General features: G+C 35.5%; 1 protein-coding gene across 9 annotated transcripts in view; it reads right to left on the minus strand.

Annotated features, from left to right (window-relative positions):
- Positions 1-24203, minus strand: part of CSNK1G3 (casein kinase 1 gamma 3) — a 70925-nt gene that overhangs the window by 35838 nt on the left and 10884 nt on the right. For 8 of the 9 annotated variants that reach the window (XM_035310222.1, XM_035310225.1, XM_035310220.1 and 5 more), the window contains exons 3-5: positions 21927-22376; positions 17529-17569; positions 11354-11423 (exon numbers count right to left, since the gene is read on the minus strand). In XM_035310222.1, coding sequence (XP_035166113.1) covers positions 11354-11423; positions 17529-17569; positions 21927-22101 — 286 coding nt within the window. In that variant the 5' untranslated portion in view covers positions 22102-22376. Of the gene's footprint in view, positions 1-11353; positions 11424-17528; positions 17570-21926; positions 22377-24203 lie in introns of those variants that run through there. The other variant, XM_035310227.1, reaches the window with a different exon arrangement.

The following is a 24203-nucleotide window of genomic DNA, read 5'->3' on the forward strand; positions in this document are numbered from 1 at the left end:
TAGAGGTGTGCCTGTGCAAACCTCATGAGACTCAAAAAGGCCAGGGGCAGTGTCCTGCACTGGGTCATGGCAATCCCAACCACAAATACATCGTGGGTGGAGAACAGATTGAAAACAGCTCTGAGAAGGACTTGTCAATGGTGGTTGATGAGAATCACAGAATCATCTAGGTTGGAAGAGACCTTCAAGATCACCGAGTCCAACCTCTGACCTAACAGTAACAAGTCTTCTACTAAACCGTATCATTAAGCTCTACATCTAAATGTCTTTTAATGAGTTCCAGGGATGGTGACTCAACTGCTTCCTTGGCAGCCTATTCCAGTGACTAACAACCCATTCAGTAAAGAAGTTCTTCCTAATATCCAACCTAAACCTCCCCTGGCGCAACTTTAGCCCATTCCCCCTCATCCTGTCACCAGGCACGCGGGAGAATAGACCAACCCCCACCTCGCTACAGCCTCCCTTGAGGTACCTGTGGAGTGCAATAAGGTCACCCCTGAGCCTCCTCTTCTCCAGGCTAAACTGTCCCAGCTCCCTCAGCCGCTCCTCATAAGCCTTGTTCTCCAGACCCTTCACCAGCTTCGTAGCCCTTCTCTGGGCTCGCTCGAGACTTCAATGTCCTTCCTGTAGCGAGGGGCTCCAAATTGAACACAGCACTCGAGGTGCGGCCTCACCAGAGCTGAGTACAAGGGAACAATCACCTCCCTAGCCATGCTGGCCACACTGTTTCTTATAAAAGCCAGGATGCTGTTGTCCTTCTTGGCCACCTGAGCACACTGCTGGCTCATGTTCAGCCGACTATCAACCAACACTCCCAGGTCCTTCTCTGCCAGTAAGATTTCCAACCACTCATCTCCCAGCCTGTAGCACTACTTGGGGTTGTTGTGCCCCAGGTGCAGGACCCGGCACTTGGCCTTGTTGAACTCCATACATTTGGCCTCAGCCCACTGGTCCAGCCTATCCAGATCCTCCTGCAGAGCCTTCCTACCCTCGAGCAGATCAACACACGCACCTAATTTGGTGTCGTCTGCAAACTTACTGAGGGTGCACTCTATCCCCTCATCCAGATCATCGATAAAGATATTAAAGAGGACTGTCCCCAGCACTGAGCTCTGGGGGACTCCACCAGTGACCGGCCTCCAACTGGATTTAACTCCATTTACCATGACTCTTTGGGCCCGGCTACCCAGCCAGTTTCTAACCCAATGAAGCGTACACCAGTCCAAGCCAAGGGCAGCCAGTTTCTCGAGGAGAATACTGTGGGCTCAACATGATCTGTCAATGTGCACTTGCAATCCAGAAAGCCAATCATATCCTGGGCTGCAGGAAAAGCAGCATGGCCAGCATGGCAGGAGAGGCAATCTTCCATCTCTACTCTGCTCTCGTGAGACCCCACCTGGAGCAGCGTGTTCACCTCTAGAGGCCCCAACACAAGAAGAACATAGGCCTATTAGAGTGAGCCCAGAGGATGGTCACGAGGATGACCAAAGAAACATAGAGACATGGAGATGACAGCTGCATCATCCTTGTTCCTTCACCTGTTTTCAGCATATTGCAGTGTGCTGCAGTTTACGTGTTCCCAGTTAAGTGGATTTATAGACTATATTGTCTAGTTTTAACTAACCTACCCCTCACAAAATGGATGTGTGGTATAAAAAGCCTCCTTCAAAGAAAGCACAGACTGAAAATACCACATATAATGCAAACATGAGCAAACAAGAACAAGGCAGAGCAGACACTTCTACTGTAGTATAAGCTCTTCATCTGCCACATTATAAACAGTGATAATCTTTTCAAAGAAAAAAAATGGCCAAAAAAATGAAATTATCAAGAAAACTATTTTAAATATGTATTTACATCCACGCTTATTAACAAAGAGCCTCACCCTGAGTGTTTATTATGCTTTGATATATTAGCTAGTAATAGTATGAAGGAATTGCAGTTGGCAAAACTTTTTAAAAAAATTAAACATTTTTAAAAAGCTTAGTCAGTTAGTTAGTCAGTGTGGAGAGTTAGTCAGTGTGGAAGGTTTGGCATACAGGTGGATGAGAGCACACACGTTTCAAATACATCTCTGCTTACGGTGTTTGTTAGGTTATACTTTGATAACATTGTTTTCTGAATCACTACCAGAAAGACATACTGGAGTTGACATACTCTCAACACTAAATGACAATAAAGAACACGTTTTATGGAAAAATTGTCAGTATAACCATTGCTCAAACAGGTGCTTGACCGTGAAAAAAATCTGCTTACTGATGATCTTGTGGCAAAGGTCTTCAAGAAGTTGAACTTAAAGAGGAGTTGCACATTCTTCTTTTACAAAAAGACAACACTTCCAAATATGTTGACCTCCTCTGTGAGGACAGGTTGCTGCCAGTAGTAGGCTACTTACAGATTGTTCAAAAAACAGGACGTCACATAAGGGTGAAGTTGACGTTTTAAACAGTGAGTGAGAATGTAGCTGAATTTTAAAAAGAAACTAGTACTATGGAGATGGCATTTTAGAAACTGATGTTTGGAAATGTTTCCATTGTTAAGTGATTTCACTGAGCAAAACAATGCAATCTGACCTAGAAAAAAATATCTTGCAAACTATTTTACACTTACACCTGGAAACAGAAATTTCTAACCAGCTCATAAATCCCCCAAAGAGTTTCAGTGCATTTTGAACCTATTTGCTAAAAATACGAAAATTTAATGTCTTCTGATTAGTTTTCAAGAACAAGTGATTAACATCTGGAAAGATGGAAAAGAGTGGAATTAAATATAAACATCAGAATAAGTAGTGAATGGGATTAAAAACAAGCACCACAATTTAGTAAGCACAGCCAGAGATGCACTTCTTCCATTTGGATCCACATATCTTTGTGAGGAACATTTTCCACCTATGACAGTCATTAAAACCAACTCAAACCAAACTTTGAGCCAGACATTCAAATCACTGTATCATAAAGTACAAAAACAGGAGTTTGTTTTTTTTAAAAAAGTATATTCAAGCACGTAACTCAAAGCAGTAGTTTTTTTAAAGAGCAAGATTGTGTACAATATATATATTAAATAGTACTTACGCTGTACCTCATCCTTTAATTTCTCATTTTGCACATGTTTTAATGTACATGACATTAATACAGTGGTACACTTATTTTATAATACATATACTTATAAAGGGGGGATTCAAAAATTTTTACTGATGGGATGTGTGACCAGTAACTCAATACCACTACAAAATACAATCTGTAATTTGTAAAGCTATTGGGCAGGTGACTTTTCAGTGTTTTATTTTAATATCAATAATTATTTTAATATCAATAATAATAATAATAATATCAATAATAATAATAAATATTTTAATATCAATAATTATTTTAATATCAATAATTAATATCAATTTTACAGTTTCTTCCAAATCCACTTGAGAAACACATCTACTGAAGTGAGCTGTTATATCTTATTACTTAGATTGTCAGTTAAACCAGAGTCCTAAATGACAGTTAAATACACAAGATTGCAATTATAGAACACACTATTCTGTATTCAGTTTCCTACATTTCACTGTCTTTTATTTGTAATTTTACTTTTCAACTCAAGAGACACTGAAATAATCCAAGCTGAAGATATCGAAGAAATGCAGTAAGAGCTGTCTTCCATGGCACATTTGCATTGATACTGTCGACTATTCAATTCAACAACCTGCCACCAACACAAGGATTCCTCAACTAAGACTACAGCGTCTGACCTGAATCCTCCAGTGAAGAAGTGATGACAAAATTGCAGGATAATGCTGCATGTGGTTTTCAAGTTGAACCAAAGCAGCCTACACAAAAGCATGCACACAGAAAACCAAAGCAGCATACAAAGAAGGCCATACAATCTCAGGAAACTCAGCACTTTATAGCTATGGAAACCACAATCATCCCTGCACATGACTGCAAAACAGCAAACGAAATGAGGACATAATATATAAGCATCATTACTTCAGTACTTCTGAAGTAATGTAAGAAGCTGGGCTTCTTACAGTCAGTAATTACCATTTCTCAAAATCATTAATACATGTACTTGTAAATTAAATTCAAATCTGCACAACTGTCTTTCTTAACAGATCTCCTGAACTAATTCTAGGGAAAAATACTTCAAATATAAATTGCAAAAATTCTGTATATTTCCTTAAATTAAATGTTAGAAATGACTTGCCTAAAACACAAAAATTACCAGCAAAGTTCCCTTCTATATTTTTCTGGAAATATTCTTAAAACAGCTTACCTAAATTTGCAATTCTCAATGGCTCATTCACTCAAATAGAAGTATCCCATTATGCATATAGTCACATTAATAACTGAGCAGCTCAACCTTCCTGTTAAAGTATACCAGCTGCAATGGAACTCAGAATCAAGTCAGTTATTTCCCAAACACCTCCTGACAGAATCATAATAGTCATCAGCACATAAGTAACAGTGCCCACGAGCTGAAACCTCTTCACTCAAGAGATTCATTATTTGATTAAGTGCTTGTGTATGAGTCTTTGAGGTATATGTATATAATTAAGACTACCCTGAACTGAGTTAATTGCCAGCTCTGCAGTTAACAGCTAGATATTTTGTCTTTAACTTTTGTTTCTAACAATCAGTAACAGCAATGTGCTTGTTTCAGAAATGAATTTATCTCCTAAAATATGAAACGCCAGTAAATTACTATTCCTTTAATAAGGCATTGGAAGCATTCAGTTCATTAATATATTTGGACATCTATTGCATTGGACTAATCTTGTACTAGTCTTTTTTCGAATTCGCTTCAAACCATGTTAACGTCCATTACTGTTATACTATAATAATGGCAAGTACCAATCCCCAGTAAAAGTACTATTTGTAAAGAAATATGAAATGGGATATTTTAGGTGATACCAAAGAAAGAACTCATGAACAGAAGTCATATGAAATCATCACATTAATTTAACTACAATTCACTTCTAGCACTAAAATCAAACAGAATCATTACTAAGGTAACTCCTCATTATATAGTGGAACATCAATTGTAATAAAGCCATGACAATTTTGCATGGGGAACTTAAACAGCACTGTCTGCATGGACTCTGTTCCAATGCAGGAGAAGGGCTTCATATGGATGACAGTTTTCTGATCCCATTTGGTACTATGCCATGTCATGGTACCAGAACATTGGTAGCTGTCATGTACTGGGATCAGTACATTGCAAAGGAGAGGGGAGTAGGACATGAGGCCCAGCACCCTGAGAATTAGGAGTCATCATGGTGCTGGGAGGAGTTAGAGCAGATCAGAGATGCTGATACCATCCTGCTATGGTGTCAGCACCTGAAACCACCCCGTGATGACCTTTTTCTGTGATAAAGGTCACGCTGTGGAGGAAACAAACTACCTCCCTTACTTATGAAGGTAGGCTGGCCTTGGCAGTAAGTCAGAAGTGATCAACAGATTGACCTCTGTAGCGATACAAAACCCTCTCCCATATTGAATTATTTTTCTTAGTAGTGTACTGTGAAAGTAGAAAAAAGTCACCTATCACTAAAGATGGGCAGATACTGGAAATTAAAAGGATGCTTAATCATGCATTTTATACCCTGAAAAGTATAGAATGAGTTGTACAAGAAAACTGAAAAGTTGGCATTGAACATTCAGACCTTTCATTTTGTCCCATATGATCAAGTCGGTCTGAACTGAAATTAGAGGAACAATTTTATTTTTGTTACCATAAATATTTTGGTCTTTACCTACAGGAAAGAGTACTGAACACCAACTTTATTGGCTTTCAGCTTGGCAAACAACTTTTCAACAAAGAGGAAAAAAACTGACCAGCAATGCCTACTCTCTACAAAGCAACTTTAAATGGTGTAGAAAATACCTTGTAATAACTGTTTAGTTTAAGGTATTCTGCACCAAAAAATGAAGAAAAAAAAGATATTTCAAACCACTTTTGCTACTTTCCCAAATCAAAACCCTGTTATCAACACATAGAATCCTGACATGCTCCAAAGGCTAAAAGAAATATTCAGCTGAGCCCAATTGCCAAAATAGCGAGTAGATTCTACTACTCAGTTGACAAACTTGCAAAAATGCTTATTACTTCCCTGGCTGTAGTTTCTCTTACATAGTCCTGTTCTTAAACTAACATTGTTTTACCAGCCAGTACATACACACATGATCTACTGGCTTCTATACCGTTGAAAAGCACATTACACCCACACTGCAATGTCCTCCAACCAAGAGTAACATTTTTATTATAACCATCCAAGTAGTACATTTTTTTTTTTAATGTTTAAGATAAGCTCTCATAACCTTAGAACAGAAAACTATATGTATTTTTAGATACTAAGGCAGCGCGTATTACCACATGACTACTGGTATCCATCTGTAGAAGAGATTGTCACGTACAGAATGCAATACTTAGCATTCTTTTCACAGTGGCCAAAACCACTTAAGACACTATATTGTTTTCCATAGAACAAATGCATCTCTTATACCTTCATTGGTCAAGTGTCACATTTTGGTTGCACTGTAAGAAACATTATTTGACTGCCCATATGAAGAGTCAACTAAACTTCATCTGAAAGAGCACATGTACAAAAGTTAAGAAAAATAAATTATCATTGCCAATATTGGACTCAGCATTAAATGTTAATGCAGCAGTTTCAGAATTAGAATAATCCTGAGCTAAACAGGTCTCTGTCTCTTTGACAAATTATCTCAAATGAAAAAAATAAAATCTATCAATGGGTCCTCCTTTCCTCCTTGTTGCTCTGGATAAGTATTATAGTAACACTGTTCTCAGTACATCAGCAGCAGTGCAGACAGAAACTTGCTATGGCGGCAACAGCTGTCTGCCTTTCTGTTCTACTTGTCAGATGGGCATGAGATCTCACTCTCTTGTAGAAGCTTTCAGCCATTACAATTAATGGCCTATAGACTTGTTAAGATATGCAGGGAAAAAAAATCAGTAAGAAGTTGAATAGTTTTTATACTCTTAAACACATACAGAACAACTTCTTTAATGTGTATGCAGACTCTTTAAGATGAAACTGAACCATACTGTAAATTCCTACCTGTCTTCCTTGGAAAACTTCCTCCCTTCAAAGTTTTCACTCATGTTGGATCATTAAGTCCCACATTAAAAAATCTCAGCTTTACTATTCAAAAGTTGAACTGAGCCAGCAGCTACTGATTTCTCTGACTCAGTCTTTCCAAATAGGAAAGTACACTGGGTTTGGGTGTGGTTAAATTACAGACCCCATGTCTGTAAGGGTTATTTACAGAAATAAAACATGAAAAAGAGCTGACTTCTGAAGTTCACCTTCTTATCATGAAGGGAAAGATTTAGTATAAAAGATAACTACCACAAAATAAATAAATGAATAAATAAATGAAAGCATACAAAACTGCTTTTTATTCATGCTAAAAGTCCTAGCATAACTTGAGATAAGAGCTCAGCTGTAGTTTTATTTGTAGTACTGTGCTATAACTGATGTATCTGTTTTTCTTATCTTTTCTTACTGGGTTTTAAGAAAAATAATTTTAACTAAAATTATATTAGAATTCAAGGTATCTCAAATGTCATCTGTTGGTGCTTATTCACTTAGCTAGAAACTTCTGCATGCCAACAACTAAATGATCTCAAACTTTATGAGTACAGTATGTACTTCAAGCAAGATTCTGCCGCCCACAACTACTAAACAACAACGTTATGGTAGAAAAAAAAAGGAAAGTAATATTCAGAAAAATCTCTACTGGTCTACATAAAACTTAAAAGTAAATAATGATGTGACCAAAATTACCAATGAAATGACCAAAGTTACATCTTTAAAATGATTTAAGAACTATTTTAGGAAGTTTAGATCCATTCCTCTGAATAATCCAAAATATTTCAAGAGTAGCCCCAAAGTAGACAAAATGTTTCCTGTTTAAGAAAGAGACCTCAGATTTTTTTTCCTGACAAACTCCTACATTCTACTGAACGTTCAGACATGTTCAGTAAGAAGCCTATTTGAGGCTGATTTAGCCTCCTTTATAAGCAGATTCTTTCCGAAGAGAAATAGTTTTGAAATGTTTCTGGTTTTACATGAATATTTCTTGCCTATTTTTTCCATGACTCTTTTGTTCTGTCAGGGAGGAGAATCACAAGAGATCTCCCTCCCAAAATGCTTTTTGCACCCAAGCATGTCTTCCATCCATTCGTGGCATTGAAGAAACAAAAGAAAGCAAAAGAATAAGTCTTATCACAGGATTATTATTATTTTTTTAATCTTTAAGTCACAAATCCACTACAAAAGAAAGAAAAAATTGATATTATAGGAATAAGTAGACCTGCAGCAGGCGAATACTAGCTAGAGATAAAAGAATATCAATAAAATATGGAATTGCAAAATGTTGATCTTTCCACCAAAGGAATTCCTAAGAGGAAACACCAAACTACTCTGTTAAAAACAGTTAGAAAGAAAGGTAATAGGCTGCCAATTAACACTGTTTGACTTCAAGATGGCATTTCAGAAGAATAACCTTATTTACTTCCAGAACTATTAATTCACATCAATGCCTTCTTCCCATGCCACCATCCCAAATAAATTGTGATTTCACAGGAGCTAAAAGTACCTCTTAAGCCTCAGGTTATTTCACGGTCACCATGACTGTTTGTAGCATCAGCTGTCGAATTCATAGTTCTTATTGGTGAAAAATGAAATTATTTGTCTTCAGGAAACAATGGCTCTGCCATTTCTCAGAATTGGGAAAGAAAGGAAAATGTTATACCCTTTTCCACAGTTACTTCTGAAAAATCAGTTCACACTCAGTATACCGATTTTTAGTAGTCACTTAGTATTAATTTACATGAATGCAGGTGCAGATGTGGAGAACAAGTGGAGGATATTTACTACAATTAAATACAAAAATCAGTCTACTCTCAAGTATAAGCTACCACCTAAATTATGTCAAGTTTTGCATAAATTAAAAAAAAACCTGTCTGAGAAAATGAGAAAAAAACAACTTCATGATGAAAGCCTGAAAATATAGACTTTTAGAAGCCAGAAGGCTCCAGACAACTGGAACTGATGCTCCAGTGAGTAATTTATCAGAGAAACCAATCTGCTCATTATTACTACAGCTAAGACAGCAATGACAGCAATAACAGCTATTTTTATACCTCCTAATGCACTTGTACAATGAAGATACATTTTCTAATTTACTCTGACAAAAATGCAACCACTGCTTAGAAAGCAACACTGACTATATAGTCAGAACTAGTATAAGATTTATCACTTGGTCCATCAAATATCTGCTGTCATGTTTTTCAACTGTTCATGTGTGAAAAATTCTTACACCCACACCTGACTGAAACATGCATTCCAAAAAAAAAATGAACTAAAACAGATTGCCTGGGACTACATGAGCATAGAAAATACATTATTCTGCATTTTTTTTTCCGGAAGTGTCTGAGGTTGAATAGCTTCATACACATGAGTGGCCAATTCTGGCAAAGATAGGAAAAGAGTGTTGCAGAAAGAAAAGGAAACAGCAAGTTTTTGAACTTGTGTCTAGGAATATGGGAGCACCAATATTACTTTCTTCATGGTGCATCCCACACAACCCACTTAAACGAATTTCAAGTGAGATGCCTGAGAAACGACAGACAAGTCTCAAAAGAAGCTTAAAAGGGTTCTAGGCTTGATCTGGGAGGCTTTCACTTTGTAATAAAAACACTTGGAAAGTTACTTGGAAAAACAGAGAAGCTCACACCAAAGACCTCCTCATCTTCAGTCAATATACAAAGAATCACAGAGTTTGTCCTTTACAGCACTTTAATAAGGCAACTAAAAAGGTAATCAAGTGGTTGCTACCCACAGAGTTTTGAACACTGAATAATATCAGAAGTAAAACAGACTGTGTGTGTCATCAGCTAAGGATTAAGATCTCTGCTTTTAATTTATCTGCTCTTTCAGAATGCTAGCCTAGTGTACGTTAACAATTTACAATTACTTTAAAAAGACATTGTACCCTGACGGTTTTCTCAAATTAGCAAGCATGTAAGACTCAAGATTTTGATGAGACAGTCTGCAACTTAATTTTCCATCTATTAGTAGAAATAGACAATATCATATCTTATGAGGAGATCCTTCTAAAGATATATATGTTCTTGGTGCTACAGCATCAAACAAGAAGTTCTACACGAAGTAAAAGGTTCAGAAAGTGTGTTTCCCAGCAGAGGATTTTTAAACAAGAGTACAAAATTTTGAAAGCTACTTAACCAGAGAAATATAATGCCATCTGTGTAACAATATAAGATGCTGAATTTTAAAAAATAAAAGTAGTATTTAATTAAAATTCATCATAACACATACACTCAAGGCAGTAATATACAAGCAGCATGTCTATTTTGTATTCCCTGACTTTTGGACAGCACTTTTCAGGTTGAACAGCACTTTATTGAAGACTAAACAGAACTTTAAGATCACAATTAAAAACAGCCTTTAACATGAAAAAAAAAAATAGTTTCCATGTAAAAATAAAGTATATGAAGTATAAACAAAATAACCCATTTCGCAAAAGAAAAATTATTAAAAATGGAGAAAAAACTAACTACATGACCTATGAAAATCTATTCTAGGAATTCAAGAACATTTTCAAGCAACATATATTCTTCTCAGTTACATAACTAATTTAGAGAAGATTTGTACTCTGAGTACAAGAAGCTTCATTTCTTGCTAAGTGCCTATAGCTTTGTCAAAGGTGCAAAATGACATGAAAAATAGTAGGAATAGCTCACCTATAGCAGGAAAAGGTGAAAACTGGACAACTGAGCGAACAATAAGGGTATTTCTGGGTATAAAAGCACCAAGAGGAATGAAATGAGCAAGTCTCTTCTGCATTTAAACTTTTTTTTTAAAAAAAAAAAACGTTTTAGAGTCTTAAAACAATAAGCAGCATACAGATAGTATCAAAGGAATTCAAGTAAAATTAAGACTAAAGCTATTTAAGTACCTTATCACCTTTAAATAAAAATATTATTAGATCAGCAATTTGTTTATTTATAGTGTTTATTCAAAGAGAAAGCACTTTATAAATTTTAAGACTGTTTAGTTGAATGATTTGGTATGATTTGTGTGATATTTAATGTTTATGAAGTAGTCTGAGGATTTCAGACACTTTAAAGAAGAACAGAAGTTTTACAACACCAGAAGAATGTATATATTAATCTACCGATTACGGGTCTTTTTCCTGTTTTAAGTACCTAGGGACACTTCATTAAGTAAGATTCACACCCCTAAGTGAGAAAATTGCTGTGAAAAATGCATACTGTATTACATTACAGTAAAACATATGACACTGCTTTTTACCTCCAGATCCTAGCTGCTTGTAGAATCTGTATTCCAAATGTAGCTGTGGTGCTCTTGACTTCATTGGCTCCTGATTTAAAAACAAAAACAACATTTAAAAGCGTTTGAGCGTTCTACTGAATCCTAAAAAACTAATACACTAACCTATCACCAGCCAAACTAACCCTGTTGCTCCCAAGATACATGAAAAGTTTGAACATTCCCTCCAAACCAACAGGTAATTAGGAAGCTAGGAAACAAAGTCCAGACAGGTGACACTGGAGTGTAGAGGGCTTTTACACCTTGTATCACTCCACCATCCTGTGCTCCAACTTGCAGACTGATGCCCAGACCCTCAATGGAGTAACTAAAAAAAATACAAATACTTTGTCTCCCCAGAGTATGTGTCAAAGCCCTCAGACAAAAGGTGGCATTGGTGTGAAACTTAAATCAGACAGTCCATATTCATTCTATACATGATAGATGCATTTTTATCAACAAAAATAGTTTTATACTAGGATCAGGACAAAAAATAAATCCTTTCACCAAATAGCCACATCCTAACAGAGATTAAGTTGCATCATTCTAAAACTTTAATTACAAAAAAAAGGCATCAAAATAACTTTGCTTTTTAAACTTTTTTTTTTTTTCCCCGGCATAGCTTACATAAGTTAACAAAAGCTTAGTTCTGTGTCATACATATTAATGTAGCAAAATCTCAGAGAATAAAGTGCCATGATATCAAACACAGGAACACACAAGCAGCCTAAACCTAAGCCCTAACTTCTTCAGTATTTCCCTTTCCAAAGTAAATACTACTTTATCATAAGCTTGTTAAGGTAATTTCCTAGAGCACTTTCTAGAAGATATGCCTGGTTTCTTATGATATGACATCTTATAGTGAGTCAGTGACAATTTGGACATTAACTGCTTATTATTCCTGGAACAACTGCTGCTACTAGAATTGCAGCATGTACTTGGAAGGTTGTTAATACAAACACTTACCAACAGCAACAGAAAGCGCTGAATGACAATTTTCAGGAAAAGCTTGGGCAAGGTACTCATCTCATTCCTCACATCATCTTCTCCAGAAGCTAACAGCTCATTAACCTATGTTCTTTCCAAGTCATGCATCCAGGCTATAGAAGCCATAAGCCAATCTGCAATTGTAAGAAGCCGAGTTCCCTTCCTCAACCCATCTCCCTCCAACACTCAGATGTTTCAAATTGCTGCTCGTGCTACAGCCAAAATCCCTGTCAGAATCCATTTATTATTTGATTCTGGCAGGACACCAAAAGTTGAGGACCACTAGTCAAAAGAGGCAACACAGCAGCTTATACAAAAACTAAGCACAATTTAATATATGTTTTTATCCTCCACAGCATTCATTCCAGTTGCTTACTGGGAATTTTTGCAAAGAACTGAACAAGAACTTTCTAAAAACAAAAAGGTGTTAATCCTTTACACACAGTTGTTAAACTACTCTAGCTGGGCCACCAAAAGCTCTCACTTCCAGTTTATGAGAATACTTGAAATTTATTACCATATATTAAAGACAGATTTCACTTAAAGCATATTATTGTAAATATGAGTATCAGCAAATAAGTACAATTATTAAGCTTAGTATACAGCTTTCAGACATTTAAATTAATCCACTCTAAGCATAAAACATTTTAACCTTTTACAAAACTACACAAAAATTTTGCTACCAGTTTGCCTGCAATGGTATTATACAAATCTAACAGTTACACTGTGTACAACTGTATACATACATTAATTCAAGCTTGCAACTCTGACTGCTAAGTGTAAAATATTTTAGTCCATAAAACTCTGCATCAGTTTAATCCAAGACAAGACACTATCAATTTCTTACTATTCGATATTGTAGGATGCTCCCACAACTCCCATCATGAGGAAGAAAAATAGCTTGCATATATTAAATTTATGTGACTAGCAAAGAAAAAAAAATGGACTTTCCTAGGGAAAAGAATTCCTATTTTTGACATAAAGGTCTGCATTGATGGGTCTTCAAATAAATGGTACTTGTTCTGGTCATCAGCAGAAAAGTTCTTATAAGTCTCCAGGAGGTACAGGTTCACAGTCTAACATGTCTACTTGCCAACTGGCCACCAGATAAAGACTAAGTCAAAATCCTGCCTAAGAGGTAGGCAGTATTAATACTTTTACTGCTTCCAGTAATGCAGAAAAACGTGACAATATGTAGTTGTAACCTATTTACTGATTGAGAGTTTTCTGCAATTGCATGCATGTGTAAATAGGCTTAGATACTTTATTGACTATTCACTAGCTCCAAACATACAAAGGAAATAATTTTGTTTCATTCAGTAAAACCTGTGAGAGGGCAAGAACAATAAATAACCTATTCATACGCAATTGGTTTTGTTCCTACACATCGTATTTTGAAGTATGGAGAGAACTACTGAAAAATGAGAAGAATAGGATACATAAGCATAAATCCAGAAAAAAAGGTACGTTACATGTAAACTTTCACTATAAGATGAAAGTGAGGGATACATTACAAACAACACTTTTATTCCTGACTGTTAAAACAAGAACTATATTCAAGAATAAAAAAGAAATAATGCATCATGGTTCTGTTTTCATTAGTGTTCCTGTAGATTTCAGGAACTAAAAATAAGCTTGGGAACCCAAAACTGAAGTACTGTTCAAATGTCACATTAATCCCAGAAGACTCTGAAGCCAGCTCCTCCCTCTTACCAAAGAAATTGGGTACATTTTTGGTTTATGCAATTAGTCTTGAATGTAAAAGCAGTATTGTGAACGTGATCTACAGAACACTACAGAACTGGAACAGTTCCTTATGAATCCTTTGGTGAATACCTAAGCCATTATTATTTCAAAGCTGTTTCATTAACGTAGCTTCTTTTTGCCACAGAAGAGCATTCCCTCTTAATGAGGGGCTTGGGGTTCAACCTGAGTTCTCAAGATTTTCCTGCCGTCAAAGAATTAGCATGCAGTTGACTAAGTACTAGTTAACACAGAAGCAGAAAAAACAGCACCTTAATTCATAATCTTTTCTCCCTTATTTCTTTTTCTCTTGTGGGATGCTTATACATTCAGACAAAAGGATAAAGATATTTGAACTGCAAAATCCATTTCAAGTTCATAATGCATTTTTATTGCAGTTATTTTTGCTCCAAAGACATGGAATAAACTACTATAGTTTTCAAGATACGTCCTTTCCATCTAAAGGTCCATGACAAAACACTTTATTTTATCCATAGCTTTGTAAGTTTTCAACAAGTTAGCCTAAAGCGCAATATTCACCTACTACCTAGTTTTCATATTTTTAATAATCCCCTGAGAACTCAGTGTATATTCTGTCTCTACTTCATATTTTCTTAAGAAGCAAACAAAAGCTATTTTCTGGGAATTTTTCTTTAAGAGCTACGGTTCTTGTTAAGGGAAAAGATCAGGCTATTAAACAGAGTTGCACGCGATTTGGATTTACTAGTCTACACATTTCAAGTAGAGAGGTTTTCTTTCAAATGGTAGCATTCTAGACTGCAGTAATTTAAAAAAAAAAAAAAGAAAAGAAAAAAAGAAAAGAAAAGAAACATTCTAGCCTTGGAACGGCTATCTTCTTTCCTACAAACCTCTTATGATTTTTATAGACTAAATTTAAGAGGTTAGATGATTAATGAATCAATGAATTAAGTATTACAGACGAAAAGCGCTACCTTTTCATCTACCTCATAATTTGTTGCCTTTCACAAAGACAAAGGAAAATAAAGCTATTTGCAGAAGTAGCTCAAGCAGAAATTCCTTCAGCTGATATTTGGTTAGTGCTTCAGCAACCTCCCATGAAGGTACATTTGGGCAATGGAGAAGTTAGTCAAAGGAGAAGGGAGGATGAATGACAGGGAAGACAGCTGAATAACAAATAGGAGGTGCAATTGTAGTAGACGGTCATGTATTAAGAGAAGGAAATCTAGCAATAAATAAAAGGGTTAGCTAGGAAATGCTACTGTTTACAGTACACCAAATGGTAATGTAATTGCAAAACTACCTAATCAAAAGGTACTAATTTGTGTACTACTAGAACAGCAGAAACATGCAGTTAGACAGCACAAAATCCATTCTTAACACTCTTGTTCCAGTTTTTTTTTTTTTTAAAAAAAAAAAAAGGCAGTTCTGCCCTTTCAAACTTGAGTACTTTGAGTTTCTGTGTGAGGCCTAAGGGTGGTAAGAAAGAAATTACATAGTTTAAACTTGTTTCTTTCACAAGTAATCCCTAAACTGCTACAAGTATCATGAACAAGAACATACTCCTACACTGCACAAGAGGGAAAACACTATACACACTGAAAATTTGAAGTCATAACAATAGTCATAAAAGCCATTTAAACATCAGTAACAGATACTCCAGCAAGCTTTCAGGAGTAACCCACACTATCATTTTGGAACAAGGTATATGGTTACATTTACATACAAAACATCTGGCACAGGAGAAAAGAGATTCTCCAACCAGCTGCTCACAAGAAAGCAGTAAGTAAATAGTCTGAGGCTACCATAAGGAATGAAAATACAATTTTGGTATAGCGCAGGAGAGGTATTACAACCGTATCTTCCACCAGTTGCTGTTCAAACTAGAATACATGCATTATTCAAATTACCTCACTCAGTAAACATGACCTACAACAGGTACACACAATTACTAACAGGAAGAGGACGTTATGAATGCCTTAATTAAGCTAACAAAACAAAGAGCACAGACCTGATGACTGCTTGAAAAACACAAAAAGTGAATAAATGCTAGGCATGGGGAAAAGCTGTCAGACTGATGTTTGTAACAGGAAAGGAATGTATACCATGAGCAGGTACAACCTCCCTAACCATTACTGAAGTCCTGGCGTGCTCTCCAGCAAGAGAAGCAAAGCAGCAGAAAAGCAAAAATTCAGCAAAAAAACAACATGTGTAATAAAAATAGTTTTATCACTGAGCAAATTAAAAAGTTGTATCACTCAACATCAAGTAATGAGTGCTTCAAAATATCACTCTCTTGCAAAGTGTTTCTGAATGTGCTTTACAGTAAGTAGTCTTTAACTAGAGGAGTTCTCAGAACATCTTCCAAGTTTCACCAGACATTAAAAAAATCACTTGAAGATCGTTTTAAAACAAAGTGAATTTAGATCAAGTATAATGCAAACATGACGACCCCTTGAACTGCATCCAGCATTACTCCTTTGGAGTATAACCTGGCTGTTTTTAAATCTGTAACTACTCCTGAAATAATTTTCTAATAATTATTATTCTAATAATATTTTTCTAGACAATGGATATTTGCACCCACATTTTTCATGGATTATATAAACATGTAATACTTTTTAGGCTTCCAGTCTTAAGCCATTTATTTCTCTGTTTCCATAGTTTGTCTTCCTCTTTACAGAACCCAAAATTTCACCACTCTACACTGTAAAAAGCATTCTGTTCTACCATAGCAGCAAGAAACTTACAGCAGTCGCCAAAAAAATTTCAAGGACAAAAAGTAAACAAACTGATTCTGTCTTGAAATACCTCGGTTATGAAAACAGACAATTACCTAGAAATAAAAAGGAACCCAGAAGCAAAACATGATGTTGAATAGCTCTAATGAAAGATGTAGAAAAAACAGAACAATATCACATTAATACATAATTTGTGCATATTTGTAAGTGAAAGGGAAATTTTGACACACCATCACAAATAAAAAGCCTACCAAATCAGAAGTGCAAGTATCAATGAAAACAGAGGAAAAACAGTTTGGTGCTGGAATAAGAGTGTTAAACTGAAGACATTCTGTCTTTTTGACAGAAATGAAGACATTTCTGGAGCTTTTTGTAGTCATCTGATATCAGATTTGCATTAAATTTGGCTTTTATCTACTTGTGGCAAGAGAACGTAGTCTGCTAGTAGGACCACTGAGCATACTACTGAAGCAGGAGTCAATCACTGACTTCAAATACATTGATTTAGCTCTCTGAATAGTGACAGTTAACACTGGCATTATTCAATATGGCCAAAGCATATAATTATGACTACCACTACTTTCATCTACTCTATGAAAACATACAAAAGTATTGATTTCAATTAAGGAAAAAAAGCCATTGTATAGGTAAGGAAAATCCTGATTAGTTTTTCATTTTCAAATCTTAACAAAAAAGTATTAACTTACCAACTTAATTGCCACATGTTCATTTGTGTATAAATTGTTTCCTTGAAAACAAAACAAAACAAAAAACAACAAAAACAAGAACGTGAGACTTTAGCAGTGACAGTTTATAAAAACACAAAGCTGTGGGAGATCTATTCTGCCAAAAACTATCCTTATAAAACACGGCAGACTTATGACTACTTTCCTTAGCAATTAAGTAAATTACTTGTCAAGAAGTCATTGGAAAATCACAGATGACACACTCAGCAAACAAACAACTTGGGCTTGAACAGTGTTAAAATAACAGAGGACCTTTACAAGCAAAGTATGAATAGCATTTTAAACTCACAGCAAGTCTTAGGACTTCATTTATAGTTTAGAGAGTATAAGATTTTTGGTCTGAATTACTGAAACACAATGAATTTCTGTGATAATTTTCACTTGTTCACAGTAAAAAACACAGGGTTACTCTACCATAGATGTCTTACGCAAAAGTAAAAAAAAAAAAATTAGTAAGGTTTCAGGTTTTTTTTTATTATTGTTTTTTAAATGACTATAAGAAACAAACAAAAAATTAAAAAAGCACAAATACTTAAAAATTTTTAACATATCCTACAAATGCTTTAGGTATCACAAGAACACAGAAGATAAATTGAACAAGTCTACATCATGAACATATCATTACTATACACATCTGAATAAAATAAATCTTACTTCAATATTTAAGCTTACCAATTAAAGGTAAATTATATACACTTCAAGAATTGTAACTAAAAGCACAGGCTAAAAAAAAGAAAGGCAAATTAAACACTCCAGTTACAAAAAAAAAAAAAAAAAAAGAATTTGGTACTGTGAAATCAAGGAAAATCAAATTTAAACCTCACTTAAGATTCTTTGGAACTGCTGGTCAAAGATAATAAATATTCTGGTAGTCATTTTAAAACTGAAGCTTTTTTACTGTGATACTTGGAGATATCTTGGATACTAAGGAGAACTTGGTTCTTGAGTAGTGTCAGAAGTGGCAGTTTCATTGAGACAAAATTTCAGCTATTTCACCAAGTTTACAACATTTTTTACAGTAATGTACCAATTTTCAACCTTCTCTAGTATGTAAATCAAATTTGATCTTCTATGTTTTCAGATTAATTGCTGAAAACTTTTTTTTTCCTGAAATTGCTATATGGTTTTGCAACATTAGGCACTAACAGGTTAGAATTGACTAAGGTTTCCCTCCCCAATCCCTTCTCCCCTCCAACACCCCAATTCTCTACATTATTAAACTCAAACTTTGGACAAAGAAAGCAAGAGCATATTACCAAGTACTTACACCATTTAGAAAATGCATCTGCTGTTTTAAAAGCAATTCTGCAACTGGATGAGCATATTTCAATCACCATTACTTTGAAATTTTACACACTGACTGTAACACTAAAACTACATGGACATAAAACTGAAAAGTATCAGGTAAGGAAAAAAATAAGTAATCACATCTGACATTCTAAATTCTAATTTCCCTACAGGATTCAAATGTGTCCAGTGTGCACTATTTTAATGGCAACCCTGTTTTTCTCTGTAACATTACTCATGTCCCAATTTCACATATTTAATTAATTTTTGTTAAAGAAATTGAACAGGAAAAGTAAGAAATGGACCAACACAAAAAGGTGAATATAGTTACATTTATAGTAAGAAACTGATCTCAGCTCTAGTCCTTATTTTTAAAAATAGACTACTCTTGCAAAGCTGAAAAAAGGAATTATAAAATCATGTGTCTGTTACAGGATCAAATTTACAAAAAGCAAGCTACTTGAAGGCTATACTCTAACCTGATTAGCAAGCAAATGGAGAATTCGATGATCTATCCAGGGACTACAGCAGACATCCCAGGCACCTAAAATACTTATTTTAGGATACATTTTTTTTGTTTGTTTTAAAATAATGTTTTGAAGCTGTCTCTGTGTTTTTGGATTGTATTACCACATTGAAGACATTTAAAACAAAGTCCTGCAGGGAACATGCTCATTCAGTCTAACTAGATATCTCAGTCATCTACTAGAGTAGTTAACAAATCCAGTTACAGTGACTATTCAGTTCCAGTACCCAAGGGGAGTAATGACAGGTTTATCACTCTGAAGAAACATCAGTAGAGGGATATTGTAACTCTGAGTATAATGAATCAAGACAATCATTTCAAATAATGTAGGACATCACATTTGACACTTCTGATGATATCTCTGAAAGCACAGCAGCAGGTAACATGTAATGCATCACAGCCACCAGGAACATAGACTGATGGGACAACAAAAGAAAGCTCATCTTAACTATAACTAAGGAATATAAAAAAGCTGTTCACATTAAAACTTTAACAGCTCAATACTGAAAATAATTTAGTTCTTTGCAAGTTAGCGGTTGCACAGTACAGATACTCGTTTGACATAAAGCCCATTTACCATGTTAACCACAGCAAGCCGCAGAACTCTGCAATTCCTTTCCTCTCAGGTGGAAGTAGTACTGCAATGGCTATTAGGCTGCAACTGAATTTCTTACTTGCTGAAGCACAACTTCATTGATCTAACAACTTTATGCTTCCTGTATGGCTTAAGACTGGACCTTAAGACACATGGTAAATATATGAAGTTTGATGAAGTCCATGAATCAATTGCTTGTGTACATTTTTGTACACACCAAGGGAGGGATGCCTGCATTAAGTCACTTTCTACTGTGGTAATGCATACAGAAAAATAACAAGTTAAAAATCTATCTGTAATACCAATCTAAGCTGTTGCTTTCAATAGTTTACACATTTAAGACATCTTACCCATAATAAATTAAGACTTGAAGAACCTATGTACAAAACAAATAAGCAGATGCTCAAAAAAAAGCCTGCTGCACTTCGCAGATGGAAGGACAGAATACTCTTCCCCCTCTTTCTCTTACCTGTATGCACAATTTCACTATCACACTAATTTTTAGCCACTTTAATATTATTTCTTTTGAAAAGAAATGGATGATTTCACTCTGTATCTGCTGTAACCAAAATAGATAACATGATAATACTCTGAAAAAGACAACCAATTCTGCATGTTCTGACCACGTCAAGATAATGGACAAGAGAATATTCAACTTGGTTATTTTATAGTTGCCTTCAGCAGTAAATGTGACATATTAATCATACTGGTCTCTTTTATTTCACTGAGAGGTTTAAATGAAAAGTAATCATTCAAGGAGCATTTAGAAAAGTTTAAGACAAGTTCAGAACAGAGCTCCTGCCTGACTTCTGATTTTCAGAGGCACATATATAACATATACCTGTTGCTAGGAATAACTATAGTGCCTCTTACTGAGGCAGTCTTAAATTCAGTATCCTCATTAAGAGGTACAGAAATGCTCTTTCATTCCTCTACAGCATTACTGTGCTCATCCTATTTGCATTCTGACACAGAGTATAGTGCTCCCTGAAAGCACTACATCAAAACCAATTTGTATTATCTCTCTCCACACAATAAGTAGTTCTACCTGAGGCAGAATATCAACTGAAACACAAGAACATAGCCCACCCTACTCTCATATGCCCCACACCTGAACAAGTCCCTTTTACCCTTTTAAAACAGCATTAAGTCAAGTCTTCCACAAATATTGGAACAAATTCTTGCCATTAACTGTTCAGTTACATTAGTTAATGCACAGAAAATTTCCAGATCTTAAAAACCCTGGACAACCATGCTGTCATTATGGAAATTTAAGTGCCCAAAAATAAATTGGTATCTTCTCTTTCAAAACCACACATCCATTGTGTCCATCGTGTACTTTTATTAATGGGAAAACACCCAGCCTTCCCCCCCCACTTCCTTCTCCAAAACTCCAGACACAGGCTGACTGCACCTAATTAACAGCAGCTTACTGTTTAGCCTCACTATACCATTACTGGTGAAAAGCAAACCAAGGAATCCAACAGCTTGCTGTTGTTAAACCTGCTGGAGTGCCTGCTACACTGTCTTCCAAGACAGTATTTCATGCCAGACTAACAGGTGGAGGATATATTTCATACACATTTAGCTTCAAATACATCTGAATAAGCTGCTTCTGGAAGTCAGGATAGAGAGCAAAACACAGTAACTATGAAAGCATTTCCAGCATCTTAGAAGAACCAACTGGCTGAATGTAGGACAGCACTACATACAGTTATGAAATGTTATCAGCCCTGAAAAGTCTCCTGCTGCATTGAGTCTTAAAATGTAATAGAGCTTATATGGACTAGGGTTCAACCCAGAAGAGAGCTACAAGGCAAAATGAACCTATCTGAAGCTTGCAAGTAGTTTGAAGAGCTGTATGGTGTGGATGTCATGTAGGTATCTTCATGTCTAGCCTACACACATTGCTTTGAATAAGGAAAGTTGAAATCAAGAACAGTCATCTTACCTAACCGTAGTTCTCCAAAGTTACCGCCTCCAATTTTTTTGCCAACTCTGAAGTTAGGTCCAACCATTAACACTCCTGAACTTGAACCAGTTCCACGTGGAATATGGCCAGACCTCCCAGAAGTCCGTGGGATTCTTTCATCTGGCTTGTCCTTGTCTTTTTTTTTATTATCCATGTCAAGTTTACGGTATTCCACTTTGATTTCTTCCTCTTTCCAAAATCAGTATAAGCAAACTCCAATTAGACAGTGTGAGTATGTGAACATCACTAACAGCGTGCCCAGCTGGTTACTGTCAGGAAGCAGTCAACAACAGCACATTCATCCCATTCGCAAAGTTGTTTTTGTTGTTTTGTTTTTTTGTTTTGTTTTTTTCCCTTGGTAGTATCTGCAGTGAAATGTATCTTCAAAATGTATGCAACCAGCAATATTTACTAGCATTTACAAGAACTCTGTTAAAGAGAAACAAAGTTATTCAAGACAGTAAAACACTTGTACAGTCACATCTTCCTTCAATCTGTCATACACTTCAAATGTAACTAATTAAATTTGCTTCACAGATCTTCTACGAAGTACAACTGCATAGTTAAAAGTCTGTTTCCAGCACACAACTGCTACAGATATTGGTGCAACTGAGATGAGCTAAAAAAAAAAATCTCAAGGCTCTATACAACAGAACTTTCCCCAAATAAATACCCTATAAAACTACTTCCTGACTCTGTGAACAGACCTAAAATTGCTATTTGAACATTCATTGCATCTAATGCCAGCTCTGCAAGAGACAACAGTTCAGTTCTGATTTTTTTCCCTTAGTATCTATTTACCAAAGGAAATGCTTAAGCTACACAGTAACTTCAGTTACTGAAAGATGCTCAAAGTGAAAATGATTCCATTATCTTTTCTGAATTAGTTTGAGATGCATGTTTTATACACTTATGACAAGGACACTACAATTCATTCAGTAACTTGTGGAACTTGCAAATAAAATGTATTTACTCAAAAAAATTATTCTCTCCTGCCCCATTTAATTAGGTCATACATTTGCTTTCCTGCTTCCCCTGTCCACCATTTAGCATCATTGCCAGACACTAATTCCAACCGTTTTTTTTCAGAAAACACATGTTAGCTTACTACTGCAATAAGGAATTAAAGAAAGCTTTCAGCTTTATCTGGCCTGTAAGAAGAGTGACTAATGTTTTCTATTTGACAACACTGGTTTTAAAAACAAAATCAAGAAGATTGGCTACTACACAGCCAAAACTTCAGGGAGATTTAAATACTTGTTCAGAATTACTTTACTACAGTTTCTTCAATATTGAGAATACATGGCAGAAGTACAAAACATCCTCTGAAAAAAAATAATGTACCTAGTGCTATTTATACAGCCTTTGTTAAAAATGGTCACCAGGAGCTTATTTTCAATGGTTTGAACTGAAGATGCTGTTATTTCTTAAACCACCCAAGTATCATGAAATAGAATTATTATTACACACATTTCAGCTTATTACCGTGTCTTAAAAACCAAAGAGCCAGCATAGAAAAAGTCATAAAAGAATATGAACAACCACTCAAATAACTGCATCTGCTGAATCAGGGATACTCATAGAATAGTTTTAAGTAGATGACATTTAAAAATCACTCATCAAGAGCTGACTAAGCTATCCGCTGAACAATGAAGCACAAGCAAATTTATTTGGTGAAGAAACATGATTACTATCAAAGGGGTAATGAATGACTTGTTCCCAGAACAATGACAAAACACAAATAAGGCTTCTAATCCAACTAGGTAAGACTAATGCAACAGAAAAGTACTATAGTAAGTAATAAATGTAGAGGTATAATACAAGTCGATGCATTTAGGATAAATAATAATGCAGGCACATTTGGCTGCAATATACTCTTGCAGGCTCAAGTATCGTTAGATATCTTAAAGCAATGTTCCAAGCCAGCAACCTTGAAGAACTAAAGAGGAAACATTACCCATTGTTTCCTCACCCCCTGTGCTACAAAGCTAATTAAGAAATAAGGAAACTAGAAATGGAGTATGTTAAGCTAGGACTTTAAGTGCACCATTTATTACTTGGAAAAAAGGTCAGTACATTTGACACAGCAGAATATATAAATCTTTTAACCAGCAAAGGAAAAAAAAAAAAAAAAAGACTTGTGTTCCATATCTTACTGGTTCTCCAGTGAGAACTAGCAAGGCAAACCTGGAATTTTTGAGTAAATACATATAGCCTTCATGGCAATAGAAGCAATGCACTTAAGCTTAGCATACT

This window comes from Oxyura jamaicensis, chromosome Z, assembly GCF_011077185.1.
Source record: "Oxyura jamaicensis isolate SHBP4307 breed ruddy duck chromosome Z, BPBGC_Ojam_1.0, whole genome shotgun sequence".
Classification (NCBI taxonomy): domain Eukaryota; kingdom Metazoa; phylum Chordata; class Aves; order Anseriformes; family Anatidae; genus Oxyura; species Oxyura jamaicensis.